The sequence below is a fragment of the Aythya marila genome (assembly GCF_965140915.1).
Source record: "Aythya marila genome assembly, chromosome: 1".
NCBI classification, from domain to species: Eukaryota; Metazoa; Chordata; class Aves; order Anseriformes; family Anatidae; genus Aythya; species Aythya marila.
In genome coordinates this window covers 55,873,800-55,896,160 of record NC_139042.1, presented here as the reverse complement: position 1 = coordinate 55,896,160, position 22,361 = coordinate 55,873,800, and the positions used below count along the sequence as shown (strand labels likewise).

Below are 22,361 nucleotides of genomic sequence, written 5' to 3'. Positions count from 1 at the left end.
GAGATTTTTCCAAATAACAATTGTTTTTAAGTCGAGAGATAAATCTAGCAAAAAAAAAAAAAATCCTTCCCCCTCCCCAAGAAAAAAAAAAAAAAAAATCAGGGTTAACTGTTTTATTACACCTTGCTGCTTTCCATGACCCTGCACCCTCCAAATTTTAGCTTAAAGGGATAAAATGCATGAAAAGGGTCATTTAAGAATGTTAGTGGTTTCCACACATTGAGTTTGAAGGTTCTTTGTTCCTGCCTGTGACAGTTATGCGAGAATACTTCCCCTTAATAGCCTCTCTGTCAGGAAGTGTTAAACCTGCCAAATGCAGACAATTAGAGCCTCTCGAACAAAATGCAGGAAGAGTGATGACTGATGAAGAGCCACGATTATAGTCGAGAAGGAAACTTTTACATTTCTTTTCTCTTGCAAATCCAGTCATATATTTGCAAAATAGAACGAGGAGGGGGGAAGCAAACAGGGTTGGTTTTGTGTTGTGTTTTTTTTTTTTCCCCCCCCACTTAGTTACCTGCAAACAAGTGGCTAACTGATACACTGCAGTCCACAGGACGACAAGCTGCAAATCATTACAAGGGAGTTTTTCACAGCCACTGTATTCATAAATATATTGAAACACATACAACAACTTGAAGAAAAAAAGCAGCATCATACGAGAAGCACTAATTGTCTCAGTTCTAGCCTGAACAGACAGGAGACATCTGCCCAGCGCAGTTATTAATTTACACTATTCAAACATCTGTTTCTTTTTACAGTTTTGATGTATTAGAACTCAAGCTCTAAAATACCAAAAAAATGCATATTCAAATTCTTTAGTCTTCAAAGAGTGTTTCTGAAATAGGAAACAAAAATATGCTGTGCTTTAAAGAGAAAAAACAGTTCGGAAAAATCATAAACAACCAACACAATGAAATCTCTGGTAACGATCTTTTGATCTTTTTCCCTAAGAAAGTAAAATTTAGTATCATGCATTTCACTTGTGGCTCACAAATACAGCAGCATTTTGAGTAGCAATAAAGTTAAGACAGTTGTTTTAGATTTTGGGTGCAAAAACCATGATTGATACGCAACATTTGCCATTGGAAAAAAAAAAAAAAAAATCAATGTCATGACAACACTCAAGACCATATATGCAAAATTAAAAAAAAAAAGCAGTACTAGGACCATTTTGAACCTTTTTTTTCTTTTAACAACATAAGTCCTCGCTGATTTATTACTATTTCCTCGAAAAAACACAGTAAGTCCACTACCGTTTTCCCAAAATAACCTGGAGATTGTAAAGAAATACATAATTTTGGCACAATCTTTTATTGTACAAATAAAAACGTTCAAGTAACGCTACAAGTTCATAAAAATCAAGAGTTATAAAAAAGACGTCATAGTGGAATTTACAAATGGCTGATTTCATTATTTTAGTTACAGACATAAAACACTCAGTTTTACTCACTTAAGAATTTCTAACCTCTTCACGTACACGCCTCCCTGCCACGTACCAGCAGGTGGAGACAAAAAAGCAAAACTATTTGACATAGAGGAATGCCAGGATGAAGCTGCTTAAGAAACTACTTGAGCTGTAAAATATTGCTTTAATTATGACAAATATCATGTAGCTATTCATGGCTGAGGGTGTTGGGCCTGGAGAATCTCCAGGTCATGACTAGTCTCCAACAACCTCTTCAGCAATACAGTGGGTATTGAATACCAACATCAATAACCCAATGCAAGAATACAGCCAAACCAGGTACCTGAAACTTAAATACAATAAATTCTTAACCTCAATGAAAACCTTCAACATGACTACTGACATCAGTGAAACCAAGTTGACACCTGGAGACATTAATCTTCTGGGGTTATATCCAGCTATGTTCTACCAGCCATAAAACCAAACTGGCTGTGTAGATACAAAACCTTTCTTCTTTTTCTATTCCTTTGCCAGTTTTTCACTATGACATCTCCACACACACAGTCCCTCTTTCTTCTTACCATGTATTCCTTTTCATGTGTTTACAGACATCTTCTCAGCTCTAACTTCAATATAGCCACCAGTCACATGGATTAACACCAATTCTTTTGATCAAGACTTTAGGCCATTACCTCTCCCAGTCAAGTTTTAGGAAACTAATTGTAGTTAGAGACTTGGAGCTGAAAACTACTTTTCAATGTATTTGTTGACTCTCTAGCTGATAGCACAACACTCAGTTTTCTTACACGTGCACTTTGACAACCCTTACCTCAGCCAAACCAAGGAAACAAATAAAGGACAGAAAATAAATTACTTTGCCAAATTGCCCTCACTATTCTTATTCTGTGTTTCCATTCTCAGCTTCACACTTAATACAGTGACTACCTATATGAGAACACTTGGTTGTGCCTGCTATGCCAAGCATTCTTCTCTTCATCCCTTCCAGGTCCCTTCTTAGAGTACACTGTTGAACAACTTCCTTCTCTTAAAACATTAATTTCTACTCATTGGGAATTTTTCTTTATACATTTTCTCTGAGGTGTAATTTCAGGAGCTAAACAGCTCATAGTCTACTAAGTAAATACTAAGCAACAGAAATCGGGGGGGAAGCTTCACCCTTTATTCACGAAGGACCTGTGCATCTGCAGCACTAGTTAACAAGAGCTGAATAAAGACAACTCTTCAAGTAACAAAGATTTCCAGTGCAGTCCTGAGATGAATAAAAGAAGCACAAGAAGTTGTTACTCTATGTTTGCTTTAACTATTCATCCACAAAGAACACATGCAACTGATCTTTCTTAACTTCTGGCATTGTCAGAGGCATGAATGCAGTTTCCTTCCAGCTTTAGACTCCACTACAAAGATGAAACCACCTCTAATCAACTCAAGTATCAAGCAGACACTTAACTCCTTCCCAAGACTTTTAAAATGTCTACTTCTCAAAAACAAGAGCCCTCAAAGATTTTCAAAGTTGCATAGCTCTGTGACCAAAACAAGACTCCCAGAGAATGGCAGAAATACAACACAGTCTCCTATTCCTTGTGTGCCGTTCTTCTGATTGTATTTGGTGTCACACAGCTTTGCCCTTCATCTCCTGGTTTGAATTGGCAACATACTACATCAAGCTCTACTCAAGGATCAGGCATCCTGTACAACCTAATTACTCGGGTATTCATCCCAGTAAAAGTCATGATATCACAGAAGGGAGATCAAAAGACAAATGCAGGCACATAATTAGATGCATAGGAAGGATGATAGTTTCAGTTACCAGAAGTTTTATTTCCTAGAACTTGTAACCAGAGCACTAGTCAAATTTTCGTCTGGGAGATGGAAAAGTTACCCCTTCTCATGGAAACTACAACATTGGCAAGGCCTGCGGATTCTCCTTTTTCTGACGTGCCAGGCATACTGCATTTATTTAATCTCATGTTCTTTTTCATCAACACTCTTCAGATAATCAGAAGCACTGCAAACGATGTATGTGAAATTGATGTGATATGGAGACTTCAGGATTAAGCAACTACCACACAGCTCCTTTCAACAGCTGGGATGGGATTTGTCAAATTCAATCATAGATTCCAGTTCTTTTGGTGTTAAGACTATCATTGCCTATAGCTGATTGCCAACCAGATCACTTACATTCCTTCGTTCTGTGTACCTGGAACTTCAGATAATTAACAAAAAACAATACAATTAAAGGCCTCAGGGAAAAAAAAATAATAAAAAAAATCAATACTGCAGTTTCATTGATTATGTTACTATCTGTTCATTAACCGCTACTATCCTACTTTGCCAGGTTTGTTTCTTTAACACTGTCAGAGTAACAGGCCCTGACGTAATTTTAACTTGATGCAGTGATAAGCAAGTGTTCTGAGTGATTCTGCGTTAGGTAAAGTTTTGGGGGGTTCAGACCATTAATTCAAAGTCATGTTCTAACTAGGTATTTTTCTAGATCATAATTTCAGGGTTTCTAGAAGGACAGGTAGGATATCAGAAAGAACAGAGGATCTTATGCACAAGAGCTGGCTGCTCCTAAAATCTCATGAATGCTAAGGGGCTACAGGCAGAAGGACTGCTAAAACATGCAACAAAAAACAGAAGGAATGCTGTGTTCAACTTAACACTGCCAGATTTCAGCACTGCCACAGAAATGCTAGCCTAACACTCACATGGAGCCCTCCAGAACAGAGGATATTCTTTGCACTTGTACCTGTTGCAGAATACCCCACTGGTAGGCATTACACGCACACCAGGCGTTTCTATCACAAGTACTCGAGAATTCTCTTGTGCATTTTGATCTTCCCAGACCTTTCAAAACTTTACCATTTCCTCTCGCTAGCCAAGCTCTTCAGGCAGTTCATCAGAACAGATCATTTTGTGGAGAGTTACCCCCTTCATATTCTATTTATCTTCTTCATTTAATTGGTCTTCTTTTACTCTAAGAATTTAAAATCTAGCTTAACTGACACAATACCAAACAATATCCTGATATACGTTGCTCCTTGAAGTACAGTCTGCATTCCAACAATATATTCAGTTGTTCCCAATTATCTTGAAGTTTCCCTTTTTATCATGTAAGATTTATGATGATCAGAGGTCAACATAGTCATAGATAAAACCTAAAAATTTTTTCCTTCAACTACATTAAAATGTTGTTTAAACAAGCTTTTAACATTCCAAGTTTTACTCAAATTTTATCTGAAACAATAAAAAATAATAAAAATCACTGGAAGTGACCAGCATAAGAATTTTCAACCCAGGAGAACAAAGTTTTATATTATCTAGACACACACAACAAAGGCATAAAAGGCAAAAAGCTTATTCTTCCTATATCAACACAAAACATACATGGTATATAAAGACACTGGAAAGATTAAAAGAGCCCCATACATTATAACACAAAATAAACCAAAACCAAGACATATTTTATATACAAAATAAAGCAACAACCAAGATATATTGGATGTTGGAAATCATTCCTTCTAAAACACCAGAAAGAACACTACCTGTAGATTTGGACAGAGAAACAGCTTTTTTTTTTTTCCCCCTAAGTGAGTTTTTCAACACATGAAAAGCTTTACTTCCATCAGCACTGACCATAAGATGGGAGATTCATACAGTGAAATGATCTTTACTGCTACTGCGAAATTTTACTTTTTATGTATACTTACGTTAACTTCAGTAATATTTTATTTTATGCCAAGATCTTGGCCAGCAAGAAGCAAATGTCTATGTCTTTTACATTTTTCAGACCGACACAAAGGCACACCTCACAATAAACACATTTACCTGCCTTCATGTTAAATTTAAATCAAAATACTTTTAGAGACTTCACGCAAGCAGTCCTGATTATACCATATACTTCATCTTTCCTCCTCCAAAGATCCATACCCCTATTTTAATTATGTCTCTTATTGATAACAAAGTTGAATTTATAATTACATTCTGTATCAGACCTTCAATAGGTGTACTTTGATTTAGGCACTGATTCTACAGTGGGCAGACGGTAGTTAAATGGTTTCTCACCTTGACTACTCCATCAAAGCCAGGGATTGTGTTGACCTTTGCATTCTTGGCTAACAATTTGCTTTCAATCTTGTCTCCCATAGCTTGAATAGCATGTGTGTCAGGTCCAATGAAGGTGACACCTTCTGCTGCCTGCAAAGACAATGAAGATACATCTTTAGAAGACTGAACTTGAAAATCAACTGCCTTCTGCAGTCGTTACCTTCAAGTTTAATAAAGAGTAACAATATTCTTACTGAAGCAATATTTAGAAGACTTAATAATCTGTTTATGCAACACACTAATAATATACAAGCAGCATTTCAGCCAATCCACTGAAAGATGTATATGTCCTTGTAAAGCTATGTATACATACAGATTCAGAGCCCCTATGATTAGGATTTGTATGAATCAAAGCCAAGCCAAGGAGAAATAGCTGAAAGTCGAGGTTCTACAACTTTAAAGCTAGAAGTATCCCTTGAGAAAGCAGAGACTAGTTAACTCACCATTGAATAACTCCAAGTAATTTACAAAAATATGCTTGCTAAACTGTAATATAGTTGTAAATTTCATTATGCATTCTTTAAACACAAACCTCTATGAAACTTCAAAATGGAAGCATAGTCTCTTACTAAACACATTTAAATACCTGGTCGATAAGGTAATAAATGAAATACTATTCGCCCAGATCTTTGGCAACTCTCAGTAAAAAGGTCAACACAAAATAACGTGTGGGTAGAACACCAAATTGCTTCCCCCACACTCCTTTTTCTCTATGCCTGTAGTAGATTTCAGTGATGAAGTACATAGGCGCTTTTTTTAAACCTCTCAAGCCTCAGTACTATACAGAGCTGAAGACAATTCCACCAGATCTGCTTCAGTGACAAATACTGATGCAGTGAGTCTGTGCATGTTTTAGCTAACTTAAGTCTTTTGTACTATAGGAAAAAAAAAGTCAGAAGACTGCTATAATTAAACTATCAAAAGAATAAGCATACCGGCCCTGCAATTTTTTTCCAGCTATTTTGTTGATTATTGCCCAACTGTAAGACACCTATAAAATACTTTAAAAGTTGTTTCCAACTGATGAGCAGTTTACTTAATAGCAACACTAATAAAATGACAAACATTCAATTCCTTGTATCAGAACTTGTCTTCATGTTTCATTTCCAATGTACACTCATGCTGCATTGTCATGTAGTTATAGTTACTAACAAAAAAAATCACTTGCTGAAAGTTTGTGTATTTATGAAGTGCTATTACATGACCACAGAACAACCATGTGGAAAAAATACATTGCTGTTGAAGGCGTGGAACAATGTCCTCCGAATCATGAACTGGTAAGAGTGGAAAGCACCCAACATGCATGGGAGTTACTGTTCTCACTGTCAGCAGCACCATAGCAGGATCAGTGTAATAGCAGAAGCTCTGCATAGACAACTTCCTATCCTCCCCGTTAAGAAGGGGGGGGGGGGAAAGGGTTGTTTTCTAATCTCAGCCCACCTCTTTCCTACAGTAGGCTTATTAGCTCAGCAACTCAGTAATAGCGATTTGATGAATAGCAAGCAGTCTTACAAAGTTGGGAATGCTGCAGTAGGAATAGAAGGACAGACGTGAGGTTACAAATCTCAGTGCCAAAGGATCTGAGCATAAAAAAATTAACTTTTTAAAGAAGAGAAACAAGAAGTTGGTATTTGAAAGCACAGCAACGCAAAGTCTAGAACAAACCATTTCAGAAATAGCAGCAGATTGCAACCTGAAAACTGACAACTCACTCCTCTCAACAACAGTGTTTTGAATAGGGGGCCTGCATACATTTGGAGGCAGGACAGGGTTCTCTCATTAGACTGTAATCCAATCTCAAAGTTTGTGGAAGAGGTTTGCTAACACACTTGGCAGCTGGAGATTATGCCATTTCCCCCATATCACTTGAACTGGGAAAGCCTTGTTTCTACAGTTTCTGCCATAATATTGGCATTTGCAGCCTGGCACCCACCACCGTAAACTTTACCACAGATTGCTTCACCTCCCGACTCTCCTCTCAAAGTCTACCATTAAAAACAAGGTATCTCCAGAGGTCATCAAGATAGTAGGTCCAGAACGTCTGCTACCTTTACAGGTCATCTAAAACTTCCAGCTTGCAGTCTATTTCCAATATAATACAGTCACACTATTTTTCTTCCTCCAACTGACCACCTTCTGCAAGAAGACAAGAAAACCTTAGTTCAAGGTAGAGGTCACAAGAGAGGATAAGAATTACATTCATGGCACTAGCAAGCATGCACCTTTCCAGGGAAAAGCATGTAGGTGACATTTTGCTCCACTTAGCCTGTCTTTTCATTGTCTTATTACCTGACTTTCAAAGTGTTCATTCCCTGCTCCCATCCACAAATGTAGTTGGATGGGGGAACAGGTCTGTTCAGGAGAGATTTATGAACCACCTGAGAAGGAACGCGGCAGGCCACGTCAAGAAATGAATCTGCCGCATCCAGTATATTCATTGCAAAAATGTTTTAGACCTGTAATATCCCACATGGATACAACCAATATTTCTTAATAAAAATGAAGAATCAGAATACTGGCATTGCTCTAATGCAAGTCTCACCTGTGGCAAGGTATATTTTTCTTTTCAAATGTATGTTTCTAATGCCCATCATTTACAAACCGCAGTTGTCTACATATGCACCTCCTAGCTTCAACTGCTCTGCATCTTTCACAGAATTGCTCTTTAATTATGAACAAGAAGCAGCTTAGTAACACCAGCTGTTCTCCTCTTTGTTTAGTCATTTCAGATACTTGGGGCATCTACTTTCACCCCAGCAACAAAAACTGAAACAGAGATGCTTCACTCAACATAATACCACATAGTATCTCAAACCACCTAACTGCATGCTGCAAAATCTGCAAGTCAAAAGTAAAACAAAACAAACTAAGCAAGGATCCACTAGTTTCCAGTGGGTATGTCAACTCATCCCCTGCACAGAAAAGGTGCATCTTCTCTGACACAATTTGCAACTAGCTAGGCTCACACAAAAACATTGTGTCATCTGAAGGCAATAGTGGACAAACTCTTGCTACAGTAACCCACCAAAAGATGCTTGCCTGAGCCCTCTGCCAAAGCTGGTCGGGTCACATCTAGAAAAATGCCTCAACTTTCTTACCAGCAGCGATGGGTAATGATCTAAATGACCTATTGCCTGATACTGAAAATGACAAAAATTTAATGTCAAAGTGTAGCAATAACATTGTCACCTCACACAAAGAGGTATCAGCACCCATCTATTCATATCCTCTGTTTATGATGCATGTGGAAGTGGTACAACTGCACAAAAAAAATCCAGTGCCTATTCACAGCCCATGCACATGCAGAACATTGCTAACGTAGTAACAACCAACATAAGATGATCCTCCACATACACGAAAGCTTACACAGTACACAACAAGCAAGATCTTCAAAAGTTCTGGTACTCCTCCACACGCTTGACAGTGGACTCCAACCTTGACCTCTAACTTTTTGGCTGCAGGGGAGCATGTCAAGTTGCACCATAAACACACGTACACATTTTCTTCAGAAATACATCTGTATCACTGCTCTCTACTTTGCATAGTCAAAGGTAAATACTAACAATAAGTCACATTTAAAAAAGAACATTTTCAGAAAACATTCCATGCCCAGCACATTTTGTTCGACTTAAAAGCAGATATTGAAGAGTCTTCACCAACACCCTTCTCTATTTTTGAGAGCAGCACTAGTTTAACTGGTTGATTTTTTATGGCACTACAATTAATTTTGTCTTTTTTTTTTCCCCACCCTCAAAAGACTTATTCTACCCTCAGGTGTATGTGGGACGCTAAATATATCAAAAACTAAGCAATGTTAAGAAAAGATTAAGCAAAATTGAGATTTGGAGAATCCATCTGGGGAGTCTGTGGTTGAGCTCTGCCCAGTCTGTCACCCAAGTCTGTCTGAAGTGGACCAAATGGACCTACATTTGTGTAAATCACCATTCTCCTGATGTTTGGAAAGAAACTGTCCCTCTGACAAGCTCTTGTGGCCCCGAAGTAATTGACAAGACTGATCCTGAAGGAGGAGATTCCTTTACATCTTCTCCTGGCAGCTACTATGGAAGGATTTACATTTAATATTTTATACAGTAAGCGGTAGAGTCTACAGTAAGCGGTAGAGTCAGCCTTAATGACAGCACAAGCAGAACCAGAGACGGAAAGCATGAAGGAGGGAAAAGAGCATAATAAACTTCTATACACGTGAAAGCAATTAAATATATAAACATAATTTAATACAATAATCTCTAGCTCCCTTAGCAACACGACAGCCTTCTGCGGGTTTATGAATATGTGGCAGAACAGCCAAATGGCTGCTAGGCCTCTCAGCTCTGCAGGAAGTGACGGAACGGTTCCAAGCCAGCCTTAGACAAAACAAGTGATACTTCGACTTTTTCTCTTTTAACACATCAGTTACGGACAATTAAACACACTTCTAGGTGTCCTCATTCAAGCCAAGGTATTTAAATCTGCACATAACACCAGCCTGAGCAGCTCCAACCGAGAAGGAGGTATCCCGTGTACTACAGGAAAGAAAAACATAGGTATCAAGAATTTGGTGTTTTCTTTCAGGATCATTTGGCAAGGGGATCCTTCCACCCAAGCCACAATGATGTGGCAAAGCACACTCCCAACTGCCCAGCTGCTTCCAGTCGCAAGCGCCCCTGTAATTATCTCACCACACAGAAGCAGTGGCATTAATGCAGATTTTGTGCTTGCTCATTCCCCGGTGCCTGAAGCAGTTAGTTGTAGGAAAGCATTTCCCATTTCTGACGAAGAAACGGATGGAGGGATCTCAGGAGCAATTACAGCTGCTCTACCTTACTGAAAATAAACTCTCTCATGTAAACACTGAGCTGGTTTTAAACATGCTCATGAAGCTCACAGGAGAACCCAAACAATCTGTTGCATATAACCACTGGATCTTATGTTCTCAAATGCACATTTACATGTTTTCAAGTCTACCCAAACTCAGGGTGCTTCTCACTGGAAGACAGACAGCAACAGTAATTCACTCAAGAGAAAAAGGCTTAACCCCAGTGCCTCTAGCTTGGTAGACACAGGGCCTGAAAGTCTGTCAGGAATGACTGGGGAAGGAACCGAATCAACCTAGCTGCTTGCTTCTACCCCATGTTCTCTCCCTTTTTTCCTCCATGTCCCTTCCCACAGTCCTATCCCCTTTCTCCAGGACAGGTTCTGGCATTCCTCAGTTGTAGCTGACTGACATGGCTGAAGATGGCACAGGTTTTGGGGTTGTTTTTGTGCTTATGGCTGTTGTTTGATGACAAGTCCTTTTCGTTGCTTTTGTGGGTTCAGATAAGCTCACAGAAAGGCTTAATGGGCATTGGAAGAAACAGCTGGAGCACACAGCTGGGAAGAAGCTTTCTTCCCCCAGGCACATCCTCAAACTCTCAAGTGTGCAGGGGAGGGGAGAAATAGTGCTGCCACATCAGTCTTCTCTTGTGCTTCAGTCTGCATTTGTTTTATTTTAAAACCAACTTTAAGACATGTATTTGCTTCTCTGAGGAACGCTGTCTGAATCACAGAATGGCTGAAGTTTGAAGCAAACCCAGTACTTTGCATGGGATGTCAAGCAGTGCAACAACTTAGGAACAGAAAGAACTGGAAGCTCAATTCTGTTGTGATGAGCTAATGAGGTGAGCAGGTGTGGGTAACAACTCGCCATATTTACTCAAGAATGTACTGGTGAACGAGATTATTAAGGAAGGTCCACAGATAAGAACTTCAGTAGAAACTGGTATCAAAGGTCTAGTTTTCAAAGACATTTTGTTCCAAATCTCAAGTTTTCTTCACATGAAATTCTGGAAAAAAGTGTCCACAAAATATGTGCTCGAGTCTGATGAATTCTTTCACTCTTGTTCTGGGGAAAGATTACCTTAGCTTTTCTGCCCTCTTGACACACAGCCACTCAGATCCAGCAGGGAAGGGAAGAGGCAGAAGTTTGGTAAGCATCTGAACAGTATCAAAGTTCCAGAAAAATTGGCATCTGCCACAGATAAGGTCTTCTTCCATCTAGAGCAGGAACTTACAGCTCACCAGAACAGAACAGACCTGTATACAGAGCTGCCTGCAGCCATATATGAAGCAGAGCAGATAAACAGCTCAGCACAAGGACAACTAGCTCAAGGATAACTACACTAGCTAGCTGAGCTCAAAACTCACAGGTGAAACGTGGGGTTGAGAAGCAGGGCTGGCAGCAAAAACAAGGTCCAACAGAGGTTTAACCATCCCAGAAAATATCCCAAGCAGAAAGGCAGATAAAATATCCAAAGACAGACAAGATGCAGGAGTCCTACCAGAATGAAAGAAAAAAAAAGTGGCAGCTGTTGAAAAAGGTGAGGACATTAACAGATCACCTCACAATACAGGAGCTGTTCACTGAGCACTGGGAAGAACCCCTCTAGGAAATACTGTATAAGAAGCATTTACTCAAAAAGCTAGGAAACACTCAACTGACAAAATGTTCTCCAGCCAAAGGAGGTAGAGATGGAAGAGAAAGCACTGAAGCTTTCTGCAAGCTGCACAGAAACCATCTCCCAGCTCCAAAAACTGGATCCAGTCACTGAAGTTACTGCTACTTTCCTTACAGCCCACAATAAAGACCATACGTAGGAATAGTCAAGGATCAGTCATCAACCTGTAAATTTCACATTGAGAAATGGAATATTTCATTTTATGCAGACTTTAATCTGGAAAAGACTTAGAAGAGCAACATGGTTATCATATATCACCAAAACAGTAACCCTTCAGCTTTTCAGCAAACATGAGTTTCTCCAGTCTTTTTTAGAATGGAATAAGAAGGACCTTTGAAGACAAAAGGTCTTAGGAATACGAATGAGAACAAAAGCATCCTTCATTAGAACAAGTATTTAAAGGAGGGGGGCCCATGATGAAGAAAAGGTCTTTCTCTATAGGCTCACAAAACAGCAGCAGCATCTGTTAAGTGAGTATAGCTTGCAATATAAGCAGATGGATAGCTATTATAGAGTTGGAAGACTGAAGCATCCTACTTCTTTCCAACTACATCTACCTTTGGCTACTGTAGTTCTTCCTGGAGGCCTGGCTTTTGTTTAGTTTGAGGACTTGGGAGGGAGAAGGAGTAATACAATCACCTAAGGTTGCATTAGCAGCAGGAAGGTAGCCTGTCACAGCAGCCAGCCTGGGAAGGAAAAGGTTAACCGGTCCTGTATTGCTGACTAGGAAGGTGTCAGAGCCCCCAAGAAACTTGGAAGGGAAGGAGGCAGCAGTGAGGACGTGTGCTGCCCAGCCTGCCAGACCTCACGGCTTGTTCCGAGTCCTACTTTGAAATAAAACTTGCTGTTACTTGGCACAGAAACACACTGCAATTTAGAAGCCAGACCCACCACACAAGCTATGTCACCACCCGTGACACTGAACTATTCAGTTTTAAATCCCTGTACTCACTGTCTTAAATAGGTGTACATATGGTAAGAGCAAGCGATACAATAAAAAGTTTCTCTGAAAAATGGAAAAGCTAACAGAATGAAAAAGCCTCACCTGAAATGCAGCTGCATTTGAGAGGTTTGTCTCAGTTCTTAGAACTGAAATTACAGAACACTAAAGCATTTTCACAGCCACTACCTTCAGTAAGAAAGAGATAAATGTTGGGCAGCCATTCTTAAAAAAAAAAAAAAAGAAAAACTATAGTCCACTAATTTACTTGGAAACAAACCAACACGTGTTAATTTTGTTGTTTAATATAACAAAAGGTCAAACTCCTTTTAAGCCATTATAACAAATGTATCTGATTTATTTAATCCTAGTGAGAACCTGCTCATACTGCTCTCCAAAGTATAGTTTAAGCTGTGCAGAGCCAGGAAAACGCATTATTCAGTTACCAGAAAGCCTCGTACTACACTTAAGTTCCACTAGTATGACATTGCAAATCTTTAGAGGACCAACCAACAGCAGCACTTAGGTCCAGTTGAATTTGCCCTAAGAATGTGGAAACAGCATCTATGTGTATGATACATAGAAAAGTAAGTATACCTGTGTGTTTGCTAATATAGTATCCATATATTCACATATTTGCAGGGTGGGATGAAAGGTCTCTTACTCTAACGGTCAGTTTAAAGAGAATAAAGGCACTGTTGCTGAATCAGTATAAATGCAGTTTAAGGCCACCAAAACTGCACTGTCCCAAAGGAGTAAGCATCTCTAAGGAAAGTAATGTGACCTCCCGCATAAGAACAAGAGAGCAGCCAGGGTATATCTAGATGGTCAGCATCAGCTCATGCACAAATGCTGCAAAGAAAATAGCCTTTATATAAAAGCCATTTCCTTTTTGAAGTGGTACATTTCCAGAGTCAAAACTAAGAATCAACCTAATCTGTATATATATTTCCCTAACAAGACACAAGCTGTGAAGCCATGCTATCACAGAGCAGACATGCAAAGGGTAAATGTGCTTGCTCCGATTCAATATTGCATTTGAAAATCAAAAGTGTCTCATAAACCAAACATTTCATAGTGTGTATTATATCTCTAGAGTGGAAAATAATGTTATTCAATTTCCAGGCCATATCTTCGCAAGTGAAAAGCCACACAGAAGCTTCTTCCAAGGACTCAGAGCTAAAAGATTTGGTGAGAAGAACAAAAAATACCTCTGGGGCTCTATTCTTTTAAGTTTTCTCTTTGGATCTGATCATCAAGCTGAAGCCTTACTTGATAATTTCACTTAAAAACAGTTTAAAGCTTTAGATGGTCTACATATTTTATGCCTTAGTTCAGAACCCAAATGCAATGCTAAATTATCCAAGTTTTTTGAAGCACTTCTCAAAGAAAAACTATTGTAATAAAAACTTTAACATAGTTTATATGGCATGTCACTGTCAATGATGAATTGCTCTACCACCTACGAAACATTACACACACACACTCGATGTGCAAGCACAGGAACTTATTCTGCTGTGTTGCTAAAAGTTTGAGCATTCAACTTCATCAGGAGTAATGAATACCCAGAAAATTTAGGGAGAAACAAATGAAACGTAAGAATTTTCCCTGGATAGTTTCCATATTGCTTTTCTTCACTTCATGGCATTGAAACCAGTCTTGATTTTAACATGATAAAAGAAATCTGTGGAACTAATCCTAGAAACCTCTTTCTGTTTCCTTGCTTAACACCTCCAGGCGACAGAAGAGACAAAATGCTTCATTTGCATCCTTAAGCATTAGAAACTGCGAATGAGCCTTTTCAGCTGCAAATGTTATTGCATCTACATTTCCAGAAGAGAAAGAAGGTTAAACAGCCTACTCAGGTTTATGTTAACTCATCTCTTTTTAGCACCATGACCAGCACAAAGAGCAGAGAATGTGGAAGCTTAACAGCCCAACCTCTTTCTTCATTACGTTCAATTAGATCCTGGAAATGGATATAGCTGCTGATTACACGAAGATAAAGAGAAGAAATCAGGTATGCACAAAGGAAATGGCAAACACTAACAAGTGTAATCTTAGTCTCTGCAATCATCTGGCCTCATGAAGACCATTTCATTTTTCATGCAACAACAAAAAAAAGTTCTGTCACTTGCCTTCATCGCACGGCCACACAAGATTTTGCCCCGTGTACAAGCAGCATTTGCTTAGTGCAAACTCTTAGCTTTAAATGTAGTGTGCCAGCGTTGCACGAAGCTATCCTGAATGGGTTAGTAAGGTAGGAAACATTCCCTGCTTGATGTGCTACATGGTACTCCAGCTTACCAATTAAGAACACATTTGAGCCATGGCCAAATAGCCTAATAACACCATTAATTGTATTTTGAAATAAAGTAGCTCAAGTACAACTTATTCGTCAAGACTACTATCTCTTAAATTACTTTTTTTATTATTATTATTAATTTTAAATCAGATTCAACCTACACGCTAATATTAATTCATTTAGAGTGGAAAAAAAGCACTTGGAATTACTGGACTAAATTCAGCAGAGAAAGTTAGCAGCACTTTATTTTCTAGGCCACTTGGCTTTCAGCCTGGAAGAAAAAACTTCAGCTTGGCAGGCAATGCTCAATGAGATGTTTAACACAAAATATACATTACTCTAAATGAAAAACAGGCACTCGTGGAGAAAAAAGCAGGATAGAATGATGAGGGAGAAACAGAGGAGCATTCTTCTAGCCAAACCCATACTTTACATTATCAATGACCCAAGCTTACTACATAAACAAAATTTTCTGCATCGATTTGAAAGGTTCAGTATAGAACACAAGAGGCAGAGCCCAAACAGCTCAAAAAACAATGTTAGAGCAGATTAAGAAAATATATGGGCACAAGACACCTATTCTTCATACAGCCACATCATCTCTCATCCTACGGCACATACATACATGAAGCTTTGCTAATGAATATGGAATGCAAGTCTACAGCCTGATTAGTAAGTGCATTTTGCAAAGCCCTAGCTCGTGTTTTTTTAAGGAATAAGAGACAATACATAGAGAGATCAAGTAATAACAAAAAAAGTAGTAAAACAGATACTACACTGAGCTTGTACTCAAGTGACATTAATTGTATGGCTGCAAGAAATCCTGTATTAAATCATAACATGGAGGGAAAAAAATCATGTTAAAAGAAATTATCCAGTATTTCTGCAGACATGCTACAATGCTTTCAAAGTTAGGCAACCATTTATATTGCATATTCAGAAACTAAATTAAAACTTACGACCGTCCAAGCTCACACCATGAAAGTATTGATTAGTTAAGCATGCAGAACCCTGATACTGATAGTCAGGAAAAGAAGTGATCCTAGAGTAATCTTCCTAATATGTCTGTTGAGAAACTGAGTTGAGCAAAGCACACAAACTACACTGAAAGTTGTCATTTCTCAAATATTGTAGAAAAGCAGGGGGCGGGGGAGTGTTAGCCCACTGCCCTGAGCTAATTTTAGCATGGATAACTCTGTTCTACCTAACTAAAGCTCCCTTTTCTCAGCTGGCTAGCATAGTTTAGCATCCCCTGTCCTCACTTGAAGGATACTAAGTTCCTTCCTGGCAAATAGCTGCACATTCCTATGTAAGACAAGGTCCTGTTTCTCATCAGTAAATGTAGCTGCCTGAAGATGTATTTGCTAAAGACAATTTTGAACACTTTCTGAAAGAGTTAACAAAGATGCCAGGAACTATGCCAATGCAGAGCTGACCACTGAGCTTCACTTTAGCAAGTGAAAAACGTCAGCATCTCTTCAGTAAACTGGTGTTATTCACACACACACAAAGAAGAGAGACATTAAAGAGCACAAGATGTCATCTGTGACATTCAAAAGACATCATATGGTAAATAGACATATTTATTCAAAAATCAGTATCAACCTGTCAATCACATTAATAAACATTAGTTAAAAGAGCTAAAACAAGCTGTAAAATCAATCATACACAAATGGTGTGCATGTACAATTAAACATTTTGGGGCTGGCTTCTGGGTTAGATCCCACCCCCAGACCAGGTTTGGTTCATTGAGAAACCGTCTGCTACCAAAACCAGCATGCACTGACCCTGCAGTTACCAACACCACACGAGTAAAGGAAGGGTAGGGCTAGGACAACAGTTGCTCGTGATGAAAGCCTTTATAAAACCTTAAGGACAGGTCATATTAAACCATCACAGCGCAGTGACCCAGGCAGACATCTGGCTGCTCTCACACCACAGCTGCACTGCCACCAGCTGCAGTTTGTAATGGCAAAAGGTACTGGAAGAAGGCAGTCAACACCAGAATAAAGCTATGCAGAGAGGCCCTGGTCTCCAGCCTTGGTGATATTCCAAACCCAAGTGGACCTGTCCCAAAGCAACCTGTTGCAATCGATCTTGCTTTGAGAAAGGAGCTTGGACTAGATGTCCAGAGATCTCTTCTTATTTCATCTACTCTAAGTGAAGGATATCACAAAGACTACCATCATCGGCCAGAATTATGACAACAAACTATATAGAGAACATGGCACAAAACTTGTTTGTTAAAAAAAAAAAAAAAAAAAAAAAAAGGCCCTCTTAGATTGTCCAAGATAAAGGGAGATGGATCTTTCTTCCAAATCTCACAGCATCTATTTCTCCAAGACAAAGCAGTGCCTGAGCATACTGATCTTTCTTCTCCAAGAAGCGGTGGAACTCCTGTCCCTAGTCATTCCTACCTCCTGTACTGAAGCATGCTGTTCCCTCAGTTCTGCAGGCAAAAGTGATTCCCATTACATCACTGAAATAATCAGCATTTTAAACAACAACAACAAAAAAAAGACATCCAAAGGTCCCCATCTCTTAAAGATGATCTCATCCGATTATATTAGGAAGTCACCACAGGATCCAACACAGGGCTGGGAAGACACAGCTGGGGGCAAGAATTGAAGATTGGGAATCCCCTACACCAGCACTGCTGTGGAAGCAGTTGGGAGAAGAAGCTGCAGTCTGAGGAAGGAAGGATGGTAAAGTGGTATTTCTGTAATGGTCTCATCATTTGAGCAAACACTTGTATACACATAGGGTAACAATGTTGGACAATATGGCCATAGTAAAAAAGATACTACCCCATACCCCATAATTCTGTTAGGCACTACTGCCTTACCTCCTTCACTAGTTATTTGTAAAAGGATGTATGTGCCAGTATCGCTGAGAGAAGATGCTCTTATTTAAATCTTACACACAGATCCTTGGAGAAAACTGTCAACTAATTACCCTGTAATGACAGATAAATAGCTCTTACAGCTGCCCCCTGAGAGAAGTCCAATTCGCTGCATTTAAGTAAATGAAAAAATTGATATTTTTCTTCCCTTTAGAGTGGCAAGTATTCTAAGAAGTTTCTGAGGTTTTTCTGTGTGTTCTAACAGTCAATTTAGTTTTTCAGTACTTATACAGTGCTCTCCCTCTGATTTCTATTTATGCTCATCTACCATAAACTACTTCAGTCTAGTTATTATGGACAGGCATGAATACAACTGCATTGTCCTCTTAAATGTGGATGTTCAAATAAAATTAAGAAAGAAGATCAGATACCTTCAGCCAAACTTAACAGAAAAAAAATATTACTTGTAACTTTATTATCTTCAAGTAATGAAACTTGTATACAAGTGTTTTTTCCACCAAAACCTGTTCTTACGTTCACATACTCTTGGATGAATCAAACAAGCAGATTTGGCCCTTTGCTTTCAGTATAAAAAAAAAAAAAAAAATACAGGTGATCATAAACATCTCTAAACATTATGAAAGTTTTTATTTTAAAACTACGTGTATACTCTATTTCTTGGCCAGCCTGAGGAAATAACAATGGAATTGTGCATGTTTTAATCTATGAATCAAAATGATGAAACAGCAGCATTACAACAGTCAAAATGCTATAGCTTTCGGATAACAACCTCTCGTTATCTCAGTGTCATAAATAAAACAAGTCAATAACATGCATCGATATGTATTACTAGAGAATTTATAGACACTCATAATGAACCAGTCCATGAGATCCCCTTGTGGCCCTGTTCCCTGTGAACCACAACCCTTTGGAACTTGGGATATCACATCACAACAAAAATGCCTACAACATATACTTGAATAAGACAACTTCAGACAATTTATCTGAAAGATAAATTTGGTCTGGTAGCTAAGGGTGGAACAGCTTTTTGGAAAACACACAGTCAAGTTCTTCCTTCTCTCTCCCAACAGATGGTCCCAAGAGTTGAACAGTCTGGCTTCACTCATGCTATAAAGTAATTAGACAAACAAATCTGGATCCTGTAAATAAGCATGTGCTTGAAATTAAGCATGCTTAAACAGTTGCAGGATGAGGGCCTAAATTCCCAAATTCTAGCCTGTAAAGGAAGACAGCCTGTTAAAATTATGGCAATCGCTGACAAGCTGCTATTGCTTTCTTTTCAAAGATTCCCATAGAAATGATGGAAAGCGGGGTGGGCAGTGCACAGCCCAGAGTAGGGAAGAAACCTGGGCTAGCATAAACCAATGGGATATCCACGATTTCTTTCTTTTTTTTTTTTAAATGGAAACTGATTTATCAGGACTGCTTACAACAGTATATGAAAATGGCAAAATGCAATAGAAATTCCTGAAGTCCAACCTCTAATTTATACACTGGTCTAGAATTACTCGGAAATTCTTAGAAAACTGGGGTTTTAATCACGAATTGGATGTTGAAGTATATGTCTCGATAATGTTCCTCATGAAAATACAGAACAATCCTTAAAAGTAAATGCAGAATATACTCTTGGAGAACAGCAGTGGAAAAGCAGCAAAAGGCTACATTTAAAGAGTTTGTAACTTAATATGGAACATTAAATGCACCAGAAGTTTCTTACCCTGCTTTTTTTCTTTTTCTGTATATCATATATGACATCATATATGGCATCATGAATCAAATGTTGTGCCACAGAAGTGGAATCCTGACCTCTAGACTGTTCATTTTTCATACTCAGTCCACTGCATCTTTCTGGTGCAAGCACTAACTTGTCTTCATGGATTGCTTTTGAAGTCACTCTAGAGGACTAAACAGTAGTCCCAACACAAGGACAAGTGGCCAAAGCCAACAGCTTCTTGCAACACTGGAAAAAGTTTAACTTATGGAGACTGTGAAACTGCACCTTTGTACAGATGTCTAGAAGATGGAAAAGGGCATCGTGGGTCCCGTTCCCCCTTGCTTTGTGGCAAAACCTGGGTGCCACCAACAGCCTGAGCTACAACAGGGCTTGAAACATTCACTCCGGAGTCCCAGGAACAGAAAGACACTTGCCATGGAAGCTCTGTGTCAGTTTCCTAAAAGTAATCCATCCTACCTGAATCTTCACTGAAACTCGACATACAGAAAGTCTCAAGCAGAAACAAAATAATTGTAAGGTAAAAAACAAAGAATGTTAAGAACGAGCCTAGCAAAGCTTTAAAACAGATAATCACTTCTGGTGCAAAATATTTGGTTATTTTAAATATGCTGCCACAATGATCTCTGTTCATTATCCTAATCGAGAATCTCATTAACTATTCAGAGGCAAGTTAAATTTATTCCTTCCCCTTGCCAAAATTTGAGTCTGTGCACATTTTCAAACAAAAACACAAGCTGAAAAGTGTATTTATTGCATAGACTCTGTGTATAAAATTCATCCTCATCATCTCTCTCCAGCAAATTAAAAAGGCAAAAACAAAAATCAAAGTGAAATGAGTACTGGCAAGAGAGCTGCAGATACCAGCGATGCAACAAATGAGCTAATCTGCCAGAAAACACTCAACACCCTCACATACAGAGACTAGCTTATGAATTAGAGCTGGTGCTAAAAATGGACTTTTTTTTTAAAAAAAAAAAAAAAAAAGAATAAACAAAGACCCTGGCTCCCAAGATTTTTAGTACAGAAAAGAAATACAAAAATAAGGAATTCATTAACTCCTGTCTGGAATAAATAATCTTTTTCCACTCTTAGTATAAATATATTTCAAAAGAATTCAAAAATATTATGTATAAGAAAGGAAAGTTCCAAAAATACAGAAACCAGGACCCAATATTGTCACTCTTTCCCAGAAAACTATGCCCTCTGATGTTAAGGACTACAGTCCAGATATTATCAAAATCTATAGGATTAGGGCCTTGCATTTGTATTAAATATCAAGAGTTTATGCCTTAAGAAAATAAAAGCTACATTAAATATTTACAATGCAATATAAGCTTAACTATTTAAAGTTAGAAAATTTTTGCCTTTTCTGTCTCACATTCTAAAGAAGACTTCTGCTGAAAAAAAATACTATAAATGAACTGCACAAAAATCTTCCCATTGCAGGAGCACTACACTAATTTAAAAGAGAGGAGAGAAAAACACCCAGATCTTTGAATGCTGCTTTGCTCAGCCACACGAACTGCTTGGATTTCTCAGTTTTCAAGAGCACAGTGAGGGTAGAAGTTTTTTTGGTCGGCTGTTTTTATTTTTTGTGGGATGGAAGAGGATATCATCCACACAGGGATTAAGATTCCCCCACTTAGACCCCCAGGCTTTCCTCCTACATAACATGCCATTTACTTTTAGCTTATGCTATCTTATGTCAGATGCAAACAGGATGGAGCTGGAAAAGTCATAAACCAGCTTTTCATTACATATGTGCATGACATCTAGCACAATGGGGATTTAGCAAACGTAATTAGGTTCTTTGGATTCTGCTCTAATACCGATAAAGTCAACAGACACCAGTGATACTGTAATATAATTACATTTACTGTACCCTGTAACTTCTACTATCACTCACTTGAAATTAAAAAAAAAAAAAAAAAAAAGAGTGACATTTAAGATTTAAACAATAACAATGTTTAAAAACTATAACAAAAATAATCTAGGTTTTCCCATCTTCATTCTTCCTAGCAAATTTTTTGTTCAACTCCAGGACTTCACTGTCACTGCTATTTATTCTTCAGCATTATATCTAAAAACATGCACAGCAATAATCACACAAACAGCAGTCTCTTCACTGCAGTTGTATGAATGGTTGATGTAAGAGTTCTTGCTGTTCACAAAATTGGAACTATGTTTAATCTACATATCTCAAGTTGTTTTTCCATTGTACTGTATTTTAAACAGTTTATGTTAGCATACAGATTTTTATGGGTATTTCACACTTTTGTCATCTGATGATAATTCACTCATTTATCCATCACACCTTTTCATGAACAAACTCTGAACACAGGTGAAGTGACAGCTTCTGTTTCACCATTTATACGGAGCTCCAATTCAGGCTTGTTTGTGCTACAACAAATCCAGAACCTATGATTTTAATTACTGAAGAAAAAGAATTTGACAATGCTTAATATATGAAGCATTTTTCTCTTGGTCT

The 22,361-nt window shown here is 38.4% G+C and overlaps 1 protein-coding gene across 1 annotated transcript in view; it reads right to left on the bottom strand.

Annotated features, from left to right (window-relative positions):
- Positions 1-22,361, bottom strand: part of PCCA (propionyl-CoA carboxylase subunit alpha) — a 284,602-nt gene that overhangs the window by 202,902 nt on the left and 59,339 nt on the right. Inside the window, exon 7 of the mRNA XM_082774792.1 lies at positions 5,495-5,626. Coding sequence (XP_082630918.1) covers positions 5,495-5,626 — 132 coding nt within the window. The remainder of the gene's footprint in view (positions 1-5,494; positions 5,627-22,361) is intronic.